Source organism: Rousettus aegyptiacus, unplaced genomic scaffold (assembly GCF_014176215.1).
Source record: "Rousettus aegyptiacus isolate mRouAeg1 unplaced genomic scaffold, mRouAeg1.p scaffold_m13_p_9, whole genome shotgun sequence".
NCBI lineage: Eukaryota > Metazoa > Chordata > Mammalia > Chiroptera > Pteropodidae > Rousettus > Rousettus aegyptiacus.
Genome location: NW_023416312.1, coordinates 2,761,083 through 2,780,352, shown reverse-complemented (window position 1 = coordinate 2,780,352; position 19,270 = coordinate 2,761,083). Strand labels below are relative to the sequence as shown.

Here is a 19,270-nt window from a genome sequence, read left to right as displayed (position 1 = left end):
CTGCATTTCTAATAGACTCCTAGTTTATGCTGAGCCGTTCTCAGCCAGACACGGAGTATAACGAAGCATTAAGTAGCCACAAAGCATGATACAAATAGTCACCCGCTCTCTCTCCCCAAAGCATCAAGTTTTAGTGATAGTGGTGTGAGCGTCAGCCAACGGACTTTCTTTCCCTCTTTTTAGGATTAAGAATTGTGTGTATGAGATTTTTAAAACAAGCATAAAAGCGTGATGCAAATAAAAGGTATCACTCTTATGATCGGCTGTTAAGAGAATATTTATTTGTAATCAATCACAGGCACACCCACTTGCTATGATACCACTGCTCCCCGCATTCGTTACAGATGACGTACGTCATCATTTCTTCATCCGGGTTTGAATTCCGCACCCAACTTGGAAGGAAAAGTGTTCCTCTGGCGATGACAGTGACCTTGCAGTTGAACTTCTCACAGCGTCTGCATTTTATTTTCTTCGTGTGCGTCCCCTCGGTCGCTTGGGGAAGGGAATGTTCCCGTATGCTAGACTCTGTGTAGGAGGCTCTCAGTTGCTTCAGCTCGTCGCTTGCCATTTCCATGACAGTCATTTCGGCAAATTCTCTTGGAGACATGGTCCCAGAGAGCAAGTTTTGCTGTAAGTGAGAATTTTGGGGGTTCTTCAGATTGGCAACTTTGCTTCTGATACAAGCTTTATATTTTTTCAGGTTCTTGGAATAACGGGTAAAAATGTGCCCTTCGATCTCTCTTGCAAGGTCGTGCCACAAATCGGCCTGGGGCTGATCTGTGGAAGAACTAGTTAAAGCGTCATGAAGAAGCTCTGTGCATTTAGTTCTCACGGGCACTGCAGGATCCAGCAACTCACTTGACTTCTGGTCAGTGGATCTGGGGTCACCACCGCTGACATGCTCTTCCTTAGGTTCTACCTGACTAGGGCCACTCTCGGGCACAGTCATTTCTGTGGCTTTTGCTGTAACATCTTGGGACGATAGCTGAGAATTAGGGCTGGAGCTGTCCGACATCTTCGCCTGACTTGCGTCAGGAGAAAATCCCGAATTTTCTTCATTTCCACCTGTAGGGAATAATTCAGGGCTGTCCCTAAGTTTGAAGTGAGGACCCTTATAAAGAGCTTTCCATTCCAACAGCAAACACTTGGCTTTCTTTTTCAAAGCCACTGTGGGACAGCTTTTGAGGACTCTGTACACAGCCCTAATGACGTCTGTCTGCTGGAGATGCTCCTTCGTCACATGAAGAGTTTCTAGCTCAGTTAGATGGTTGCCAAGATCCTCAAAGTTCCTTTCAGACATCAGTTGCTCAATAAGGGACGCTCTGGCAGCTATCTGGGACTTGTCAGACATTTTTTTACAGCTGCAAGGAAAAGAAAACAGAGGTGTCCATTTTTCTTATGCTTGCTTTTGCCAGTCACGGCTTCCTGACAGCAGCACAGCACTGCAGTGACCTAGGTGGTGTTTTCTGTAAGAGAAAGGTAATAAAAATGGGTGCGACACGTTAGGAAATGGGATCTGCAGTGCGGTATGGCTTCGTCTCAAAAGTCTGATTCTCAGTAGTTAAAAAAAGCAACATTGCAAACAGCGTCTACATTAACAGCTGCTTTAAAGGAGTCTGCCGGAAGATCTGCTACAGCTTTTTCCATCTCGAGTTTCACACGTCAGTGATCTCTCCAGATCGAGATTCGTCAGTTCCTTTTGGATGGAATTTGGTGGTCATGTTGGGGACGAATCACGCCAGTGTCAGCATCAATGGGGCCAGGTTGTGCAAGGCTGGACTACTTCCTCCCCATACTCACCTACGCATTGGAACCACTTGCTGATTTTACAGTCTTTGAGTGGTACTTTCCTGAATCTAAAGGAATGAGAAACAGGGCACATAGAGGATGCTGTTAGACATCCCAGGAATCTGAAGAAATCGTGACCGAGCACAGGGTGGAGGGCGGTGGGGGAGCCAGGTGCTGACACCTCAGTCTTCTGAGCAATGGGGGGTAAAGGTTCAGACTGAGCGAGTCAGAGGATTTATAACTTTGGACTAACTGGTCCCCAGGCCAGAGTTTGGCTCTGTTAATTTTTTTCTTTTTTTAACTGCTAGGTGTAAAAAAAAAATGCTGCTCGATGATTACGTCGGTGTGAATCTCATCCTGGGCAGGCAAATATTTATCTAACCAGTTTATTTTTCTCTCCGCGTAATGTACATAATCTTGCCTATGTGATACCCATGGATCTGTATCTGCCCAACTGGTCTAAATGTGAACATAAGCAGCCTGATTGCAGGGACCTTGTCTTTTAAAAAACCACAGACTCCCACTTTACAGCACTTATAACCTTGAGTGAACATACACAGGCTAACAGCACTAAAGCAGCTACAAGGAATGAATGCAGTCTTCCTAGAAACCATCTGACACGTGCTAGAAAATGTACGTCCTTTTAGTTAGCAATTCTACTTCAATAAATTTACTTTAAGGAAATGAGAGATGTGGCTGTGTATATGAGAATTTTCTTCAAACTGAAACTAGGAGGTCCCAAATGGTTAAACTTGTACACGGATGTTAACAGCAGTATTATTCATAATAGACAAAAGGTGGAAATAACCCAAATGTCCATCAACTGATGAATAAACAAAATGTAACATATCCATACAATGGAACGTTATTTGGCAATAAAAAGAAATGAAATTCTGGTATATGTTGTAACATGGATGAGCCCTGAAAACACTAGGCTAAGTTAAAGACACAGACCACATATTGTATGATTCCACTCACATGAAATGTCCAGAACTGGCAAATCTGTAGAGACACGGCGTAAATTAGTGGTTGGCTAGGGCTGGGGATCGAAGCGGGGAATGAAAAAGGGAGTGGCTGCTAACGGGTGCAGTTTTTCTTGGGTGAGGTGAAAAAAATCTCTAAAGTTGATTGTGGTGAGGAGTTACACAACTGTCAATATACTAAAAACCACGGAAGTGTACACTTTAACTCGGTGTATGGCATGTAAATTATAGCTGAATAAAGTTGTTATTTAAAAACAACACAGAGTCTGATCTAAATTTTATTTAAAGATCACATGAGAAGAGAAAAGGCCTAAGATAGAAACACAACATTTTAGACAGTGTCATATTCCGAATGAAAAGATTTTAGGTGATTTTTGTTCCTTCTTTTCTGTATGTTCTATGATGAACATGTATTATTTTCACAATCAGAAAAGTTATTAGTCTAATATAACTTCATGATAATGCTATATATTTAAGATGTGTGCCTACTGGAAAATGGCATGGTAAATGGATCAATCAATCTTCTGGAATTAGAATATGGGAGAGAAAGGTACGCCCTCACCTGAGGCTTTGCCTTCAGGTCAGCATTTGCAACTTTCTCAGAAGTCCATCGCTAAATCTCAAATAGATGACTCTCTCTTCAAAATCTATCACCGAATATGAAGAATTAAGTACCCTTGGCCACGGCGTTGCCCTGCTAGGACAGATCCAGATGACCAAGATTCCGAGTCTGACTTTTTTACCTCCAGGTGGAGCTGTACATAACCTGGTGGACTTTCATATATTTTTTAATATATAAAGTCACTTAGCGGACCATCAATTCAGGATCTTAAGTGATTATTTTTCTCATTATCAAGATTCGGTACTTTCAAGATCATTGTTTCTTCTTTTTAAGTTCCACTTTTAAAGACTGAAAACCATAAAAGAGGTCCTCCTAAGAATCAAAGGCTTAATAAACAAAGACTAGACAAGATAATACAGAAGAAAAAAAAATGCACATCCTCAATCGCTAGACACTCTTCTCACAACTGTCTCCTGAGACTGCTGGGGTCCAGAGGAAGTGAAGCAGCCACGCCACCACGGTCCAGCTGTCCCCCACGTGCTGGACCGTTTCCTAACACAGAAGCAATAGTCACGCAGCCTGCATTCTATAGTCATTCTATATGCATCACTACCAGAGAAGCCAGGGTTGAAGTTTGCTAAACTCAGCGAGGTGGTTAATGAGGGCCAGGTCTAGCGTGCCTGTAAGGAGCTTAGGTAATGTTTAACTCAGGTCGGAATTTCTCCACGAAGGCTCAGTCTCAAGGAGATCCTGAAGGGGACTTGAACTGGAGTTTCGGGGCCTCGGGGTTATGAGGGTGGCCGTCTGTCAGACCAGCAAAACCTGTTCTTTGCTAATGAAAATGTACAGAAATGAATGTATTCATGTGTAAGCACTCTGCTCTTTACTTTGCCCCTCTATTTGCCTCTCCTCCATATTTACTTATTTGTAATTTTTAATTGTGGTAAACTACGCATGCCATAAAATTATCATCTCAACGCTTTTTAAGTGTGTTTCACGAATGTTAAGCACATTCAGAATTGTGCAAACCTCCAGAAACCTTTCCATCTTGCAAAACAAACTGTGTCCCCATTACACACTAACTCTCCATTCCTTTCTCCTCCAGCCCCGTCAAACACCATTCTACTTTCTATCTCTATGAATTTGACTACTTTAGATACCTCAGACAAGTGGAATCATACGGTATTTGTCTTATGACTGGATTATTTCACTTAGCATACTATCCATAAGTTTCATCCATGTTGTAGCATGTGTCAGGATTTCCTTCCTTGTTATGCCTGAATAATATTTCATCACATGAAGAGACCACATTTTGCTTATCCATTCATCTGTTGATGGACACTTGGGTGGCTTCCACCTTTTGGCTCTTGTGAATAATACTGCTATGAACATGGGGGTAAAAAATATCTTTTTGAGACCCTGCTTTCAATTCTTTTGGGTAGATAGCCGGAAGTGGGACTGCTGGATTATATGAGAATTCTATTAATTTTTTGAGGATCTGCCATACTGTTTCCCATTCTTCTCCACATGTTTAACAGCCTTTCAATCCTGTTAAACTTTCTATTCCCCCTGTGGGACAATCATGAGGATATAAAGCATTTATTCCCCTAGGAGGGTATAGTGTGGAAGCAACTGGGATACAAAATTTTGAAAACTGCCATAAAAAGACAAAGGAAGCTGTCTGTCCAGTTTAGGGTTCTATATAGTTCATTCAATGAATATTTACTGTGTATCTAGTACATGACGGATGCTGAACCTAAAGAGATACTCTCGGCCTGAAGGAGCTGCCAGCCCAGTGGAAGGAATACAGATAAGAAACCAGCCAATTACACTCCACAAGGACAGACACTGGCCACTAGGGGACACGCACGGGAAGAGTACCGAAACCGAATCTGGGTTTGCCATCATCTGGCCAGCTCCAATTGCTTCTTCACCGCTTTCACTCTGATTCACAGTGCTCTGTGAGAGGGGTCACCCTCTGGTACAGATCTTAGCAAGATAGTCCCTTGCTTTCCCACTTGAAGCTCTTCAGAGGGTCCCCTTGCTTTCAAGATAAAGCCAAGGTCCTTGGCCAGGTGATGAAAAGCCCCCTTCCAGCCTCCTCCATGATGCAGCTGAACCAACAGGCACTGACCATTTCACGGCTCTGGGCCTTTCCTCCAGCAGTTCCCTGAGCCCGGCCTACCACTCGCCATGACTGGTTCTCAACCTTGACTGCAAACCCAAATCATCTGCAGAAATTAAGCAGCCAAAACAAAACAAACAATGCCAGGCCCTTGTTTCACAGAATGATATCAGAATGAATTAGCATCCCTGAAGGTAGGCCTGGGTATTTTTACCTCTTCAGGTGCATCTGGTTCAAATCAGAGCTGTCACCACTGTACAGGCACGACTCCCTTCCTGCAGCAGGACCGTCTCAGTTACACTGCTAGCAGCCCAAAGACGGCCCTCGTCCTGCTCCTAGACTCTGCACAGAACCCCTCTGAATTCAGTTTGCCAGATGAGCCCCCATTAAATCAGGAAATATTAAAAACACCTGCTGTGCACAACCCACTTGAGAACCTTCTCCGCAGATTACAACTTGTGATGGCCATGTTTTAAGCATCATGATGCACCCAATTCCCCGTATTCATCCCCTCATTTACCTCTTAACAGCAGAAGGCAATGTACATTTATGGAGCAACTCTCCACGCCATACACACTCACGTCATCTCCATCCTCACAAGAAACAAGACAGGTGTACTGCGTATTTCCGTCTTACAGATGAGGGCATCTGTTAAAAACATCAAGTATTTGCACATTGTTTTTTCATGCTGCATACCACATCAAATTTTAATTGTCTGCCTTAACCACAAGACCATAAAGATGTCATTTGTTTCATTCACTGGTACACACTTGGCAAACACCTGGCCAGTGCTTGCTATTTCTCAACAAACATTTTTTTGTTAAATGAGTGAAAAGCGTCCAGGATGCTCTTTCCTCTCTGCTTGTGAGGCTCATTCTTTGCACTACAGATCACCTTGCTTGTATCCACTGCACCTAAGCTCAGGGCTCTTCAGCTTCTTCCACAAGAGACCAACCTCTTCTCAAGTCTAGTTTAATAAAAATCATTAAAAAAAATTCGAGTTCAAAGAAAAAAGCATGGTGCCTACTGTTGGCTAATTAAGTGAGCTGCAGGAGTCAAGCCATTTAGGGATAAGGACGGTCAAGAAGGTAGTTCCAGAAGTAAGGAGTATTGAGCATGTTGGGTAAGTTTCATAACTATTTTGTGCCTCAATTTCCTCATCTATGAAATGAGGGAAATCCCACATCCTAGGATTAATATGAGACTTAAACGAGATAGTCCTTAGAAGTATGCCTCTCACAGAGTAAGCCTGACAATTACACAGGACTACAGTGAAAAGGTTTACATATATCCACCATACCAGGCATTGTTCTAGAACAGGGGGTTGGCAAACTTGTTCTGAAAAAGGCTACAGAGTAAATATGTTAGGCTTTGCAAGCCCTCCGATCGCTGTATGGACTACTCAACTCTGCCGCTATTACAACAGCAACAGCAGCCATAGACAATACATAAATGAATAAGTGTGGCTTTGCTCCAATAAATCTTTTTTTCAAAGACAGGCAAGCTGGATTCAGCTGCAGGCCATAGTTTGCTGATCTCTTTCTAGAAATATTCCAGTAGAAATATTCAAGCCACAGATAAAATTTAAAATGGTCTAGTAACCATGTTAAAAGCAAACACGTGAAATTAAAAATATACTTTATTTAACCCAGTGTTTCCAAAACACTGCCATTTCAACGTTATCACTATAAACAAATTACTGAGTTATTTTACATTCTTTTGCACACTCATCTTCCAAAATTCGCTTTTTTACACTTACTGCAGAACTCAATTCGGACTAAGCACATCTCAAGTGCTTATGTAGCTAGTGGCTACCATACTGGACACGAGTTCTAGAGCACATGCTAATATGATGCTTAGATTTGCACCTGGTATAGCTTCTGAATACATATCATATGTAGAGTTTATACAGTGCCAGCAAGAGTAGGTCCTAAATATGCTGACCGACTGCATATAAAAGCTTGTAAATATTAACTAATACTACAGTATGGGCAAGGTGCACACATCTGGCTTAAATCCCAAAGAGGAAATATCAAAGAAAAATTTCCAAAAGCTGTTAACAAATCGGCAGCAACCTAGATCTCTTTAGAGATTTAGGTCTAAAGAGAAATTTTAAGTTTCTAGCCGTAACACACAGACCTCTCTCCCGCTATACGGGAGCCCCTTCCTCTACGGAGAGAACTGGTGCCAAAAGTTGGGAGGGGCGTCGCAGTTTAAGGACAGCCACTTAGTACACTGCGCTAGGGCGCTCCCGTCATGAGGATCCCTAGCGAAGGGACAGCGAGTGGAAGAGACCAGCTGTGGCCCGCGTTCGGGTTCCAGTGGGTGGGGTGGGCAGACAGGTACAGTCCGCTGCAAACCGCCCAGGGTGACAGCCCGGCACCCAACACAAGGCAGCGGCGGCCGCAGGGATCCGCCCGCCCCGGAGACCTCGTCTGGAGGGGGGGAGGCGAGGGCACGTTCGGGCCCACCCGGCCCAGGGAGCACACGAGCAGGGACGCCGGCGGACCCGAGCGTGGCTCACCGCGAAGCGCAGAAGCCCGGGCGTCCTCCGTGACCCCCGCGCCCAGGGAGGACTTCCGGTCCGGGGGCGGGACAACGAAGGCTCAACCAACCCCCGCGGACTGAAGAGCACGGCCGGACCCAGCGCATGCGTGCTAGGGAAACGGCGCCTGCGCAGCGCGGGCAGCGTCGTGGGGCCATTCTCCCCTGCTGGGTGTGGGAGGTCCTATGGTCCCCGGCTGACAGTTCAGCATCCGGGCATGAACTGCAAGAAACTAGCCCGACTCATGTTTCTGAGCGCAGTTTGTTGAACTACTCTAAGCGTATCTTTTCTGCTTCCAGTGGAGACAGTGTTCAGCTAAATGTTGACAGAATTTTGGACAAAAACGTGATTTATCAATTTAATGCGGTAATTAATTCAGCAGTATTTATTGCACCCTGATATGCCTCAGTTTGCTATGGAAGTAGGATACATCCATTAAGTAGTCATGTGTATCCCGCGCTAATCACCCGTACACATCTTTACGTGCAAGGGTTCAGTAAAACACAAGTGATGGAGGAACTAGAGAATGTGGCAGCCTTCTTTGCCCATCCCCTCCTGTAAGGTAACTTGGGGAAGGTTCAAGGAAGCAGGGCTTTGCTCTGGATTGGATGCTGTCGGGAAGCAGGGTGATTCTATGACTAAGGAATGCAATAAACCTTACCTAAAAGGAGGGAAGACAAAACTAAAATTGTAATTAGTAAAAAAGCAGTAGTGACTCCGTTTTAAAAACTGTTGAAATACTGCAGGTCCATTCTGGATATAACTTAAGAGAATTTACTTTCAGAAGGCTATTTCTATAAGATTGTTTCTGTCACAAGAACAACATGAGACAGCTATAAATCTAATTTATTGAACAGACAGGGCTCTGTAGGATGTACACAAGAAGAAACTATTATTTTTTCTTACCATTGCCTTGAAACTACATCTGTGGGGTTTCTCCCCTGCCATTTGGCTCCTCCGCAGCTGGAGCTTGAGGCTCGAGCAAATCACACAGCTTTTCCAATTACTTTCAGGTATAAAGATATTATTATTATTATTATTATTATTATTATTATTAGTTGTTAAAAAGTCCATTCTAATCTAAAATTTAAAAAACATTCAATTACTCATCCAAGTCAAAGCTATGACTTTCCCTCAGTTCACGTGAGGTCTATAACTATGTGGAACAGCAAAGGGAAAGACATGGATCAATTTCTTCACTCTAGTGCATCCTTTCTCTGCTTCCTCCACTATTATCTGGTCTCTCCCAGGAGAGGGCAGGAAGAGGAAAGAGTAGTAAAAAGGTCTTATTTGATTAGCATTGTAGGTTGAATGGTGTCCCACCTCAAAGATAGTTATATATACTTCCTAACCCTTGGAACCTGTGAATGTGACCTCATTTGGAAAAAAAAAAAAGAGTCTTTGAAGATAGGAATCTCAAGGCGAGGTCATCCTGGATCACCCAGGTGGACCCTAAATGCAATGACAAGTATCTTTATAAGAGACAGAAAAGGAAAAAACACAGAAACAGAGAAGAAGGCCATGTGAAGACAAAGATGGACATTACAGTTATGTAGCCACAAGCCAAGGGACTCCTTGAGGCACCAGAAGCTGGAAGAAGCCAGGAGGGATTTTTCCCTAGAACGTTTGGAGGGAGTATAGTCCTGCCAACCCCTTGAGGTTGGGCTTCTGGCTCCAGAACTGTGAGCGAATAAATTTCTGTTGTTTTAAGCCACCCAGATATGGCAGCCACAGGAAACTAATATAATTAATGATGTCGTTACCTGTCATTGGAGCTCTCTGTGTGCTAATGTCCAAATGCTGCCTCTTTTGTTCTTTTTATAGGCTCATTTCTGGGATGTTTTTTTGAGACCCCTCTATTGAGACCCCTTCTCACACATTCTCTAGTTGAGATCACATACTGCCTGGTAGATCACTAGCTCTTGGTTTAGGTGGTACATCCCACTCAGCCTTTTTCTGTTGGGTCACCTCACCTGAAGCAGGCCTCTTGGGCAGGGTCCTTCCAAAACAACCCAAGCCCAGCTACTTGTTTGATGCACACTTAGCCCATGGGAAAACCCCAGCAGCTCCCCCCGCCCCCTCCGCCCCAACTAAGCCCTGGAAGCTGAGGTTGCTCCCTTTGCAGCCAGTCTCTTTGCTGTTATAGGTCATCTTAAGTAGCCCCAGCTGGCTTCTCACCTGTTGAATTTTTTGAGAGTCAAGCACCGTTTCTTGTGTCTTTCCATGACAGGGAAACCTGTCAATCTCTCTAAAGAGGGGTGAGGGCCATGGATGGCAGAAATAGTTTGAGCTCCCCACTTAGCCCTGTATAGATGTTCTAGCATGCCTCTTTAGAATCATTGGGCACTTAACAGTGTGCTCAGCTTTGGGGCCTTGGGCAAAGCTCCATGTCCGGAAGAGTCCATTTAGCATCCTCTTGTACCTGTAGTCATCGTTAGGTCATTCCCATATCTCTTGTTCTTCTTTCCTTCACCATTAGTCCATTTAGTCATTTCTCTAGAATGTGAGTTATTCCACCATAGATTTATGGCAACAGATTAGCAGATAAATGAAGGACCAGAAAGTCTGGTTTTAATCACTTCTTGGTGCAGCTCATAAGATGGAAATTCAGAGGCAATGAAACAATATTTATACTACTTGGTTACTGGGGATGCTTCAAAATTCCATTTAATCGGAAAAACGTTAAAAAAATACAAAAATAAATGGGATGGAAGGATGCCAACTCTATTCAAAGACCTCTGCCTGCCCACTCAATTGCCGTTTGTATTGCTGCTAAGAAATTTGAGCTGAAGCCCCCCACTGGGATTTCATTCTGTCAGAGTGTCTGGTTACTAGGAGTAATAGTCTGCCAGTGGCCCTGATGTGTGGACTGCTCCATGCAATGTCTCACTTCATCTTGGTTCTCAGGTTTTTCTTTTAAAGGATTGTTTTGTAACAGCAATTCACCAGAGTAGCAAGACATAAGCATTGAACTAAAAACCATCGATTGATTTGGCTTCCTCGTCTTTTGTTCTTGCATCATGTAGCTTCAAGGCTCATTCTCATGGACTGACACTGTACACACCATCCACAGCCTTCCTTGCATGATATAGCCTGGGCATGCTGCCAGAAGGGATCATTCATCAAAAACGACAATAAAAAGGATAACCATGTTCACTTCTAAGTCTTCAGGGAGAGAAACATTTGGCCAGAAGTGTACTGTTCTGGTTTACGTTGCCCAAGAGAAATATTTTTCCACTTCAGCCTCATTTCTACCCCTATAACAACCTAACACATTGTACTTGCTGCATCATGTGGATTATATTATAGTTTTATTAGTTGTTCCTCATTTCAAACCTGACCCAACACCACCTGGGTTTCTACTTGTTGAAGAGAATGAAGGCATCGACTCCTTTGTCATGACAAGAGTAAATCATTTAGATTGGTATGTTGGCTGGGACAATTACATGAACTCAATCCCAGCTTTTGTGTGATGGGGTCCACGTGGTGGACTTCGGTGGGTTTGGGTCATCAGCTTTCAGCCCACTTTCTGAACAGCCAATCAGGTGCTTCGATCTACCCTAACCAGGTGGCATCTATGTGACCCAAGCTGGGCTGATTGCACACTCCTCCCCAGAATGTAACATTGGAGCAGAGTAATGTGGAGACCAGCATGGTGAGAGATCATTCTGGCGGCGCTGGCATCCTGATCAGCAATGGCTTTCCCCATAGCTCTGCTTCTAGCCCTGCAGTTTCCGAGGCAGGATCACTGGTCTTTCCATCTGCCTGCACTCTCCTGCTTCCTTACTGTTCCTTCCCTTTGCCGTAAGTTAGCTGAGCTCTGTTTCTGTTGCTTGCTAGCAGCAAATACTATCAGACACAGTCCCCATCTTAATGTGGCTGTGAGGTCTGAGGGCCATCGGAAGAGAATCCCTGCTCTTAGCGAGGAGCTGAAACTGCCTTCTTACTCATTCCATGTACAAAGGCACTGGAAGCTGCTATTATCAAACACAAAATATTGGTTAGTAAAGGTTACACTTGCAGTTGTTTATTCTCGACGCTTGAATTATCTCTCCCTTTGTCAGAGACCAGCAGAATGGGACATAGGAACAGTAAGAGCTGATAGGAGAGGACGAAAGGTCTGTGAGATCGGATTCTTCACGACTTCAGGGGTGACTGGATTGTAAAGTTCTGTGTGCCCAGAAAGAAACATGAATTCACAAGATACCGGGGAAGGGAAATGGAGCAAAGGGGAAGCAGGAGCTGACGACAGACAGCTCTCCTGGCCGTTTGCCCGGTGACAGCCACACACATGCACACAGGCTGCCACAAGGGGGCGCTGCTAGAACTCTGAGACGGTCTGAAAAACGCAGGATGCAGGTGCAAAGTGTCACACTCAGAAGGAGAGCTGTGTCACTAAAACTGAGGAAAAAGATTTTTTAAAAGACAGCGACAGGCTGGTGATGGTAACTGGAATAGAGGAGGTCGAAGAACTGTAAGGGCAGGATATTGGATGTTATTTGCACAGATGGTACCGCTGGTTGATGACATCTAGGAAGGACAAGGCTGCAGAGCTATTTAACTGCACCTCCAACGAACAGAAGCTTTTACACAGAAGTTGAGAAATAAGAGATTGCGAGCAAGAGTAGGGCAAGGAGGGATACACCTTCAGCTCCAGACCCTGACATGTATGTAGTGTGGGAGGAGGAGTGGCTTTCAGTTGCTAAGGCTGCGGGGGTAGAGATGGCCCTGGGAGAGAACTCGGTTCAGCTAAGATCGAGAGATGAAGAGCTTTTTGGCATGAATTAAGATGGAGTGGAGTTTGTTTACCAGACAATGGAGTACCTGTGATGGTGAAGGGAGCGGAAACAGTCGGAGTGCCCAGAGGAAGAGGCCCAGAACTGTGGGGATGAGAGAGTGGGAGAGGATGGATGACAAGGGCGGTTGGACATTGGTCGGTGGCCAGGGACAACAGATATGGGAGTCATGGCTGAATTAGCTGACCTTCGGTTTCCCCAAGGGAAGCAAAGTATGATTTGGTGCTGGTGCAGGCTAGAGCTTCACGACACTGTGGGCTGTCAACTGGAATTTAAAACAATATGTTGGTATTTAAGGGCCCAAGAAGTTAGTCCCAAGACTATGGTCCTGCAGAGGAAATGGCAGGAGCAGCCCTCTGGGATCAGGAAGAGTGATTGCCTGAGTCCGGGTTGCACTTTGTTTGAAACTCTAGGTAGGTCAAGGAAGGACTTACTTTTCTCTCAATAAAATATCGAGCAGTGGCCAGTCTGGGACAGGAGTAGAGATGCCACCATGTCGTCAGGGACCCAGGGTGCCTCCAGCTCTGCACTCCTCCAAAGGGTGTGGTCCTTGCCCTCATGACCACAGGGTAGCTCGTACAGCTGCCTTTGCAACCACATTGCAGACAGGAAGGAGGAAGAACAATGGCAAGTAAGCTGCCAGCTGAGAACTCTCTTTAATGATCCTTCCTGGAAGCCTCACCAATGTGTCAGCGGCCTCCTACATCTAAGAGATTTTGATAAATGCAGACTTTTAGTTGAGCACATTGCTCCCTAATCCCCCAAATATATTTATTTATGGTTATATTAGTGAGGAAAAAGGTGAGCATGGCTATTGGGTAGGTAACTAGAAGTCTCTGCTACAGATATCAGAGAAGCATGAAATATTATTTGATTCAAATTAAACTCAGTTTCTTCATGTATTGATTTTCTATACATAGCTAACATGATTCCCAGGCCTATTTCATTTCTAATTCAATAGCTCTTCCTTTAACCTGGATGACTGGGTCACTGTCCTTTATTGCAAGTTTCCTCTTCTATTTCCTTTACTCTGAGCCACAACTATGGTGTGAAATTTCCTTGGTCACTGAATGGACAGGAAGTCTTCTTCAAGTCCTACCACAGTATTAGAAACCACATGTATCAGTTAGCTTTTGCTGTGTAACAAACCATCCCAAATTTTAATATCTTAAAACAACCATTTTATTATCTCTTACAATTCTTTGGGCTAATTTGACTTAGCTGAGCAGGACTTCAAGTGGTATCACTAGAAACACTGTTTTTTGGGGTTTCTATAACTACCAGTTATCCAACAGATACAGCTATAATCCTGTGTAGATGTTGTAAGCCCAAATTACTTCACACTAAAGAAAAATGTTGTAATTTTCCCCCCAAGAGTTTCAGCATGAAAAAGTCAAGAGTGAGACTACAAATTTTAAGGATTAATAAGTAGATTACCTTCTCTTTTCCCTTTCTCCTGTGGCCTAATTCCTTCATTGCTTTACAGAAGAGCAAGCAAATATCTGGGGAACATTCTACTCGGAAGTTGTCTTGGAGCTATTTCTGACCCAGAATATTAAAGCAGAATATCCTTTTGTCCTCAAAGAATTCACTCAGGATTCATTATCACACAAAACTGTTCTTGAATTTAGAAGAAAAGAGAAACAGAAAAGAAGGCATTCATCTTTTTTTGAGTCCTGCTACTTGCTTAATGTAGTTTTAGGTAGTTCTCTGAGGCCTTGAATAAAACAACTTATGCTAATTTGCACTGCAGTTATGAGGCCTAAAATGCAGTTATGTGTTCCCATAATACGAAGTCATTTTAAGAATTTTTAAGAACATAAAGTATTTCCATAAAGAATAAAAACCACATTTTCCAGTGAAGAAAAAAATCATTCACATAACTAAACCTAGAATTAACAACCACATTTTCTTACTTAGAAAAACTTAAACCATGAACCAAGGTGATTATTTGGATATTATTATTACAAAGAATTTAAATATACAAGTTTGGCTCTAAAAGATCAAGTTAAGCCATTTAGGTAAAGGTCTATCTGTGATGTCATAGTTTCCAAGAAGTGCCATAAAAGTCACAGTTAAACATTTCTCCATGTTTTTTTTTGTAATTCTATACATGTTGTATAGAGAAGTTCCTCAATTCATGTAGACAAATAAAAATATACTGGGGGGAAAAAGCGACATTTTCATATTTTATAATTCATAAATGAATAAAGGCACACAATGGTACTATATTTAAAGAAAATACTGATGCATTTTATACAAGAAAGGCATCTTACAACAATGTTTCTGTTGGTACATTACAACTTTTCAGTTGGTATTTCTAAAATGGAGGCGGATCTATGATATAATATCAAAAAATGGAGAACTGAAACAAAAAGCCAGAAACGAAGATATAAAAGACAACAGTAATATTCAACCATCCACAGATGAAAGGCTGTCTGGACATAAGCCTGACACCAGCAAAATGCCATCCACTGCAATTTCTCCGGATTTGCCTTTGCCACGTTCAGCTTCAAAAATGATCTAATAATGGAGAGGGAATCAAAAATTACTTCAAAATATTCAAAACTGATCAAATCAAACAATTTGATAGCTATTAAAGAGAACTAAACTCATGTGTTCCTATTGCACAGAAACAGACTTTGACATTGAATATGTAGTAATATATCACATTTTCCAGATGCCAGGTATCTGCACTGAATGAGTTATGTTCAGAGAAAAAAAGGTCACTGTAACACCTAAAAGAATCTGGAAAGCTGAGAAGGGTAAAGTTTCATAAGAAAAATTGGAATTCCCATTTGAAGAAACAAAGGCAAAAATAAGAAAGTAATACGGTTTTCTTTAAATAAAAATTGGCTAGAAGAAATTTAATATTCCCCGTGAACATCTAATGTAAAACTATATAGTCAAAAGGGAATTATTTTGATATATCCAAATTTTGGTTGTTTGTAATAATAGAGTTATTTTGCTTAAAATATTGATTCGCATATTCAATGATCTGGAATGTCATTGTTTTTATGTGTTGAAAATGTTTGATAATAAGCTATAATCGTTTTTATCTAAGACATTTATTAATAAAGTAACCAAAAGAAGCAAACTTCTTTATATTTTAGAAATTTCTATAGTATAGAAACGGAGAATGAAAACAACACACAAAAACCCATCTTTGAATTTGACACAAAATGACACGGGTAAATCATTTAACAAAATTAAGGATATACAGTGACTATTTTATGTTCACTCATTCATCCAAAAATATTTCCAAAGAAATATTATTAAGTTTTCACTGAATATTTCTAAGTTTCTTTAATTTTACAATATTTTTCAAAAATAGTTCTTGTTACTTGTATGATCAGAAAAAGATACCAGAATATATTTCAATTTAAAAATTATGAAAATCATAGGCACAATTTATGGAGCACCTGTAAGATGCCATTCATTATAAGAAGAAATAATTAAGAGGTAATATGCCTAGTAGGCTCTGAAATTCTTTAATTCTCAATATCAGAGATCAGCAGATTTAGAGGACAGCAAAATGATGCTGATTCAAAGATGATTAAGGTTATCCTGGAACAAAAATTTTAGAGAGAAAAGAATATTTAATTTAGAACATGTAATTCTTTAAAATGACATACACATGTAATTCTATCAAAATGAATTCAATAACATGTGCATACTGTGGTTATAGATTAAAATATATATTCATGTAGAAAGTGAAATGCAAAATATGGAAGCAATCATGTCACCATGGAATGACTAGAATCTTTACTTTTGTTCAATAAGATAATTTACTTTTGTCTTTTCTGAACTTAAAAAAAATAAATTCAAATTTATAGCAAATTGGCATTGTAAAGAATGATCTTTCAAGAATCATGCAACTATTCATTCTTTCCTGCGTCATAAATAATCACAGAATAGTTGTCAAGGTGGCAAAGATGAGGTGATTTTAAGCTTGCTGTCACCACTGTGTTCCACTTTCTCAGGCTCTCCAAACAGAAAGAGAAAGCCTCAGAGAAAAATGGGGGCAAAGAGAGACTGTGACTGCCCATTGCCTGGGCTGCTGTCTTTTGCCCTTAAGCTCTCTGATTGATTTTCTTGAGAACTGCTGGACACAAGTTATCACTGAGTAGCAAGTGATAGCACAATTGGGTATAGAAACTTCTTCCTCAGTCTCTTCTCAGGAAAGAACTGCTTTCAGGAAGATGTTCATTCTAGGTAATTTTAAAAAGTAGTGATCTGAAAAGCAGACATCTCACAGCATCTGAAACGGGAGGGATAATGAAGGTGGGCGTGTCTAGATTTGGGGATATGCAGCTTTTCCATCACTGAAATCCCTGACTGATACTCCCAGACAACTAAAAATAAATGTTAGGATAATTAATTGACATCCTAATTTGTGTTTGCATTTAACTGCATTTTCCCTTACCCTCGTACAAAAATATTAGGCAGGCTTCTTATGTTTTCTTGTCAAGGAGATTTAGGATATAGCAATCAAAAGCAGACTTTTCTACAATACAATCCCCTTCCTGACATTTTTTCTGTGTAGGTTTAACCTCCTTGAGGAGACAATGCCAATAGAAGGTAGAGTGGCCTTTGGTTCCTGCGAGATCACCTCTAAGTCCTTGGAATATCCTACCTCTTAAGAGTGTCTTTGGCCATGCCAGATAATTTATGCTAACAGTGTGATTTAGGGCGAGGCCTTGGGTCCCACAAGTATCAGCCTGACCTCTGAAGAAGCTAGAGACTGAGTAACAGAGGTCAGTCACATGGCCAGTCATGCTGACCCCCAACAAAAACCTCGAACACCAAGGCTTGGGTGAACTTCCCTATTGGGCAATACTTTGTGCATGTTGTCACTCATTGCTGAGAGAATTATGAGTTGTCCATACCACTCTCCTGGGAGAGGACAACTCTCTCCTGGACTGTGCCCTTAATCTATATCTTTTCATTGTAACAAGCTGTAATCATGAATATAACAGCTTTTCTGAGTTCTTTGGTCCTTCTAAGGAATCATGGAACCTGAGGGTGGTCTTGGGGACCCCAAGCAATAGCCACTAAGTTCAGTTCAAAAAACATTTTAAAAATGACCTTGTAGTCTACAGCCATGCCACCCTGAACATGCCCCATCTCATCTCATCTCGGAAGCTAAGCAGGGACGGGCCTGGTTAGTACTTGGATGGGAGACCACCTAGGAAGACCAGGTGCTGTAGGCTTTTTAAAAAATGACTTCGTAGCTTCCATTCACTGTGATAATTGCTGGGCATAGAATGAGTGAGCAACATGGTTATTTATTTATTTATTTATTTATTTTTATTTTACATATTAAGGAAATTATAGCCTGGTTCAGAAGGAAGTTAGTGAGAGGAGCCTGACACACAAACGCATCATTTCCACAGAATGTGATATGTGTGCTCCTGACAAGCATTATCATTAGTTGTGATTAACTGCCTTGCCGATTTTGCTCCAAAATATAAGCTCGTTAAGTGTAGAGGAAAGTCTTACTCATCTTTGCAGCCTCGGCATCTAGGTACTTCAGTAAGTGTTTTGTTTGTTAAATCATTGAAACAGAATGTAAATATCTAGTCTCATGCTGTTTTTCCACTTACACTTTTGGTAGCGTCAATCCCTTGATACAGCTGAATTTTCCCCATCTTCCACCTTTCATCCTCACTCTTGGTCTCCTCCCATGCCAGGGCGTTAGTACTGTTTTTCACAAATACTCGAAGTTTCCCTACTTTATTTCCAGACAGCCGGTAATAAAAGAGCAAACAGAAGTTGCTTTGGGGCTGCAGGTCAGGGAGAAGAAGTTTTAATCGGCCAACATCCTTCTTATGGCCTGCCAAGGCGGGAACTGCCATGTAGTAGCCAACAGCTTTAAGAGAGGAAAAATGCACACTTGACGAGGCCATTGTAAAGGGTTTGGCTATAGTGTATAAGATACTATAAAAAATGAACGATAATCTCCTAGCAGGAAAGCTGAAGTCCTTTCATTTCGAACATAGGAACGAAACTTTTACACTAAAATAGGTTTTAGGGGTCACAGAGCTGAAACTCATTGCTGTATAGAAAAGGCAACCAAGGGTCAGAGAAACTGAGGGATTTGTCCACATTCACAAAGCTTGACAGTCGCAGATATGGAGTAAGACTCTTAATTAAATGATCCTATAGTTTTAGCACTGCAACTTTCCATTTGCTTGTTTGCACTTCAGAATGCATTTTCACTGCATGGCAGTCAGCTCCTTAGGTGGGTTCACAGTGTGGTGTTTAATCCACAATGTACCTGAATTTGTACTAATGGTTTCGTGGTGCTCAACAACCGTGTGTTACATATCATTGCAACTTCTGATTTAGGATGATAGGAGCACATCTCCTATTTCTAAGTATCCATCTTCCAAGTATCTTTTAACCAATGATAGCGAATGTTTGCTCATCTTCGAGCTTCTGATTGTGGCTTTGATGAACTTGGACAAA

At 41.9% G+C, this 19,270-nt stretch overlaps 2 protein-coding genes and 1 pseudogene across 10 annotated transcripts in view; 1 reads left to right on the top strand and 2 right to left on the bottom strand.

The window, feature by feature from the left end:
• Positions 1-259: 259 nt before the first annotated feature.
• On the bottom strand, positions 260-8,069 carry TCEANC (transcription elongation factor A N-terminal and central domain containing). Of its 9 annotated transcripts, none has more exons than XM_016119409.2 (4): positions 7,983-8,069; positions 5,979-6,106; positions 1,801-1,856; positions 260-1,466 (listed from the first exon to the last, which is right to left on the bottom strand). In XM_016119409.2, exon 4 carries the CDS (start codon positions 1,349-1,351, stop codon positions 293-295), a length of 1,059 nt encoding a protein of 352 aa, XP_015974895.2. In that variant the 5' UTR covers positions 1,352-1,466; positions 1,801-1,856; positions 5,979-6,106; positions 7,983-8,069; the 3' UTR covers positions 260-292. The 9 variants fall into 9 exon arrangements, with proteins under 9 accessions (XP_015974895.2, XP_015974858.2, XP_036083079.1 ...); XM_016119372.2 differs by having other exon boundaries at positions 260-1,361; XM_036227186.1 differs by lacking the exon at positions 7,983-8,069 and adding an exon at positions 7,218-7,900 and having other exon boundaries at positions 260-1,361.
• A 6,912-nt stretch (positions 8,070-14,981) lies between these two features.
• Positions 14,982-19,270, bottom strand: part of EGFL6 (EGF like domain multiple 6) — a 50,413-nt gene continuing 46,124 nt past the window's right edge. The window contains exons 11-12 of the mRNA XM_016119469.2: positions 18,406-18,671; positions 14,982-15,322 (exon numbers count right to left, since the gene is read on the bottom strand). Coding sequence (XP_015974955.2) covers positions 15,212-15,322; positions 18,406-18,671 — 377 coding nt within the window. The 3' untranslated portion in view covers positions 14,982-15,211. The remainder of the gene's footprint in view (positions 15,323-18,405; positions 18,672-19,270) is intronic.
• LOC118608094 lies at positions 17,894-18,012 on the top strand (annotated as a pseudogene).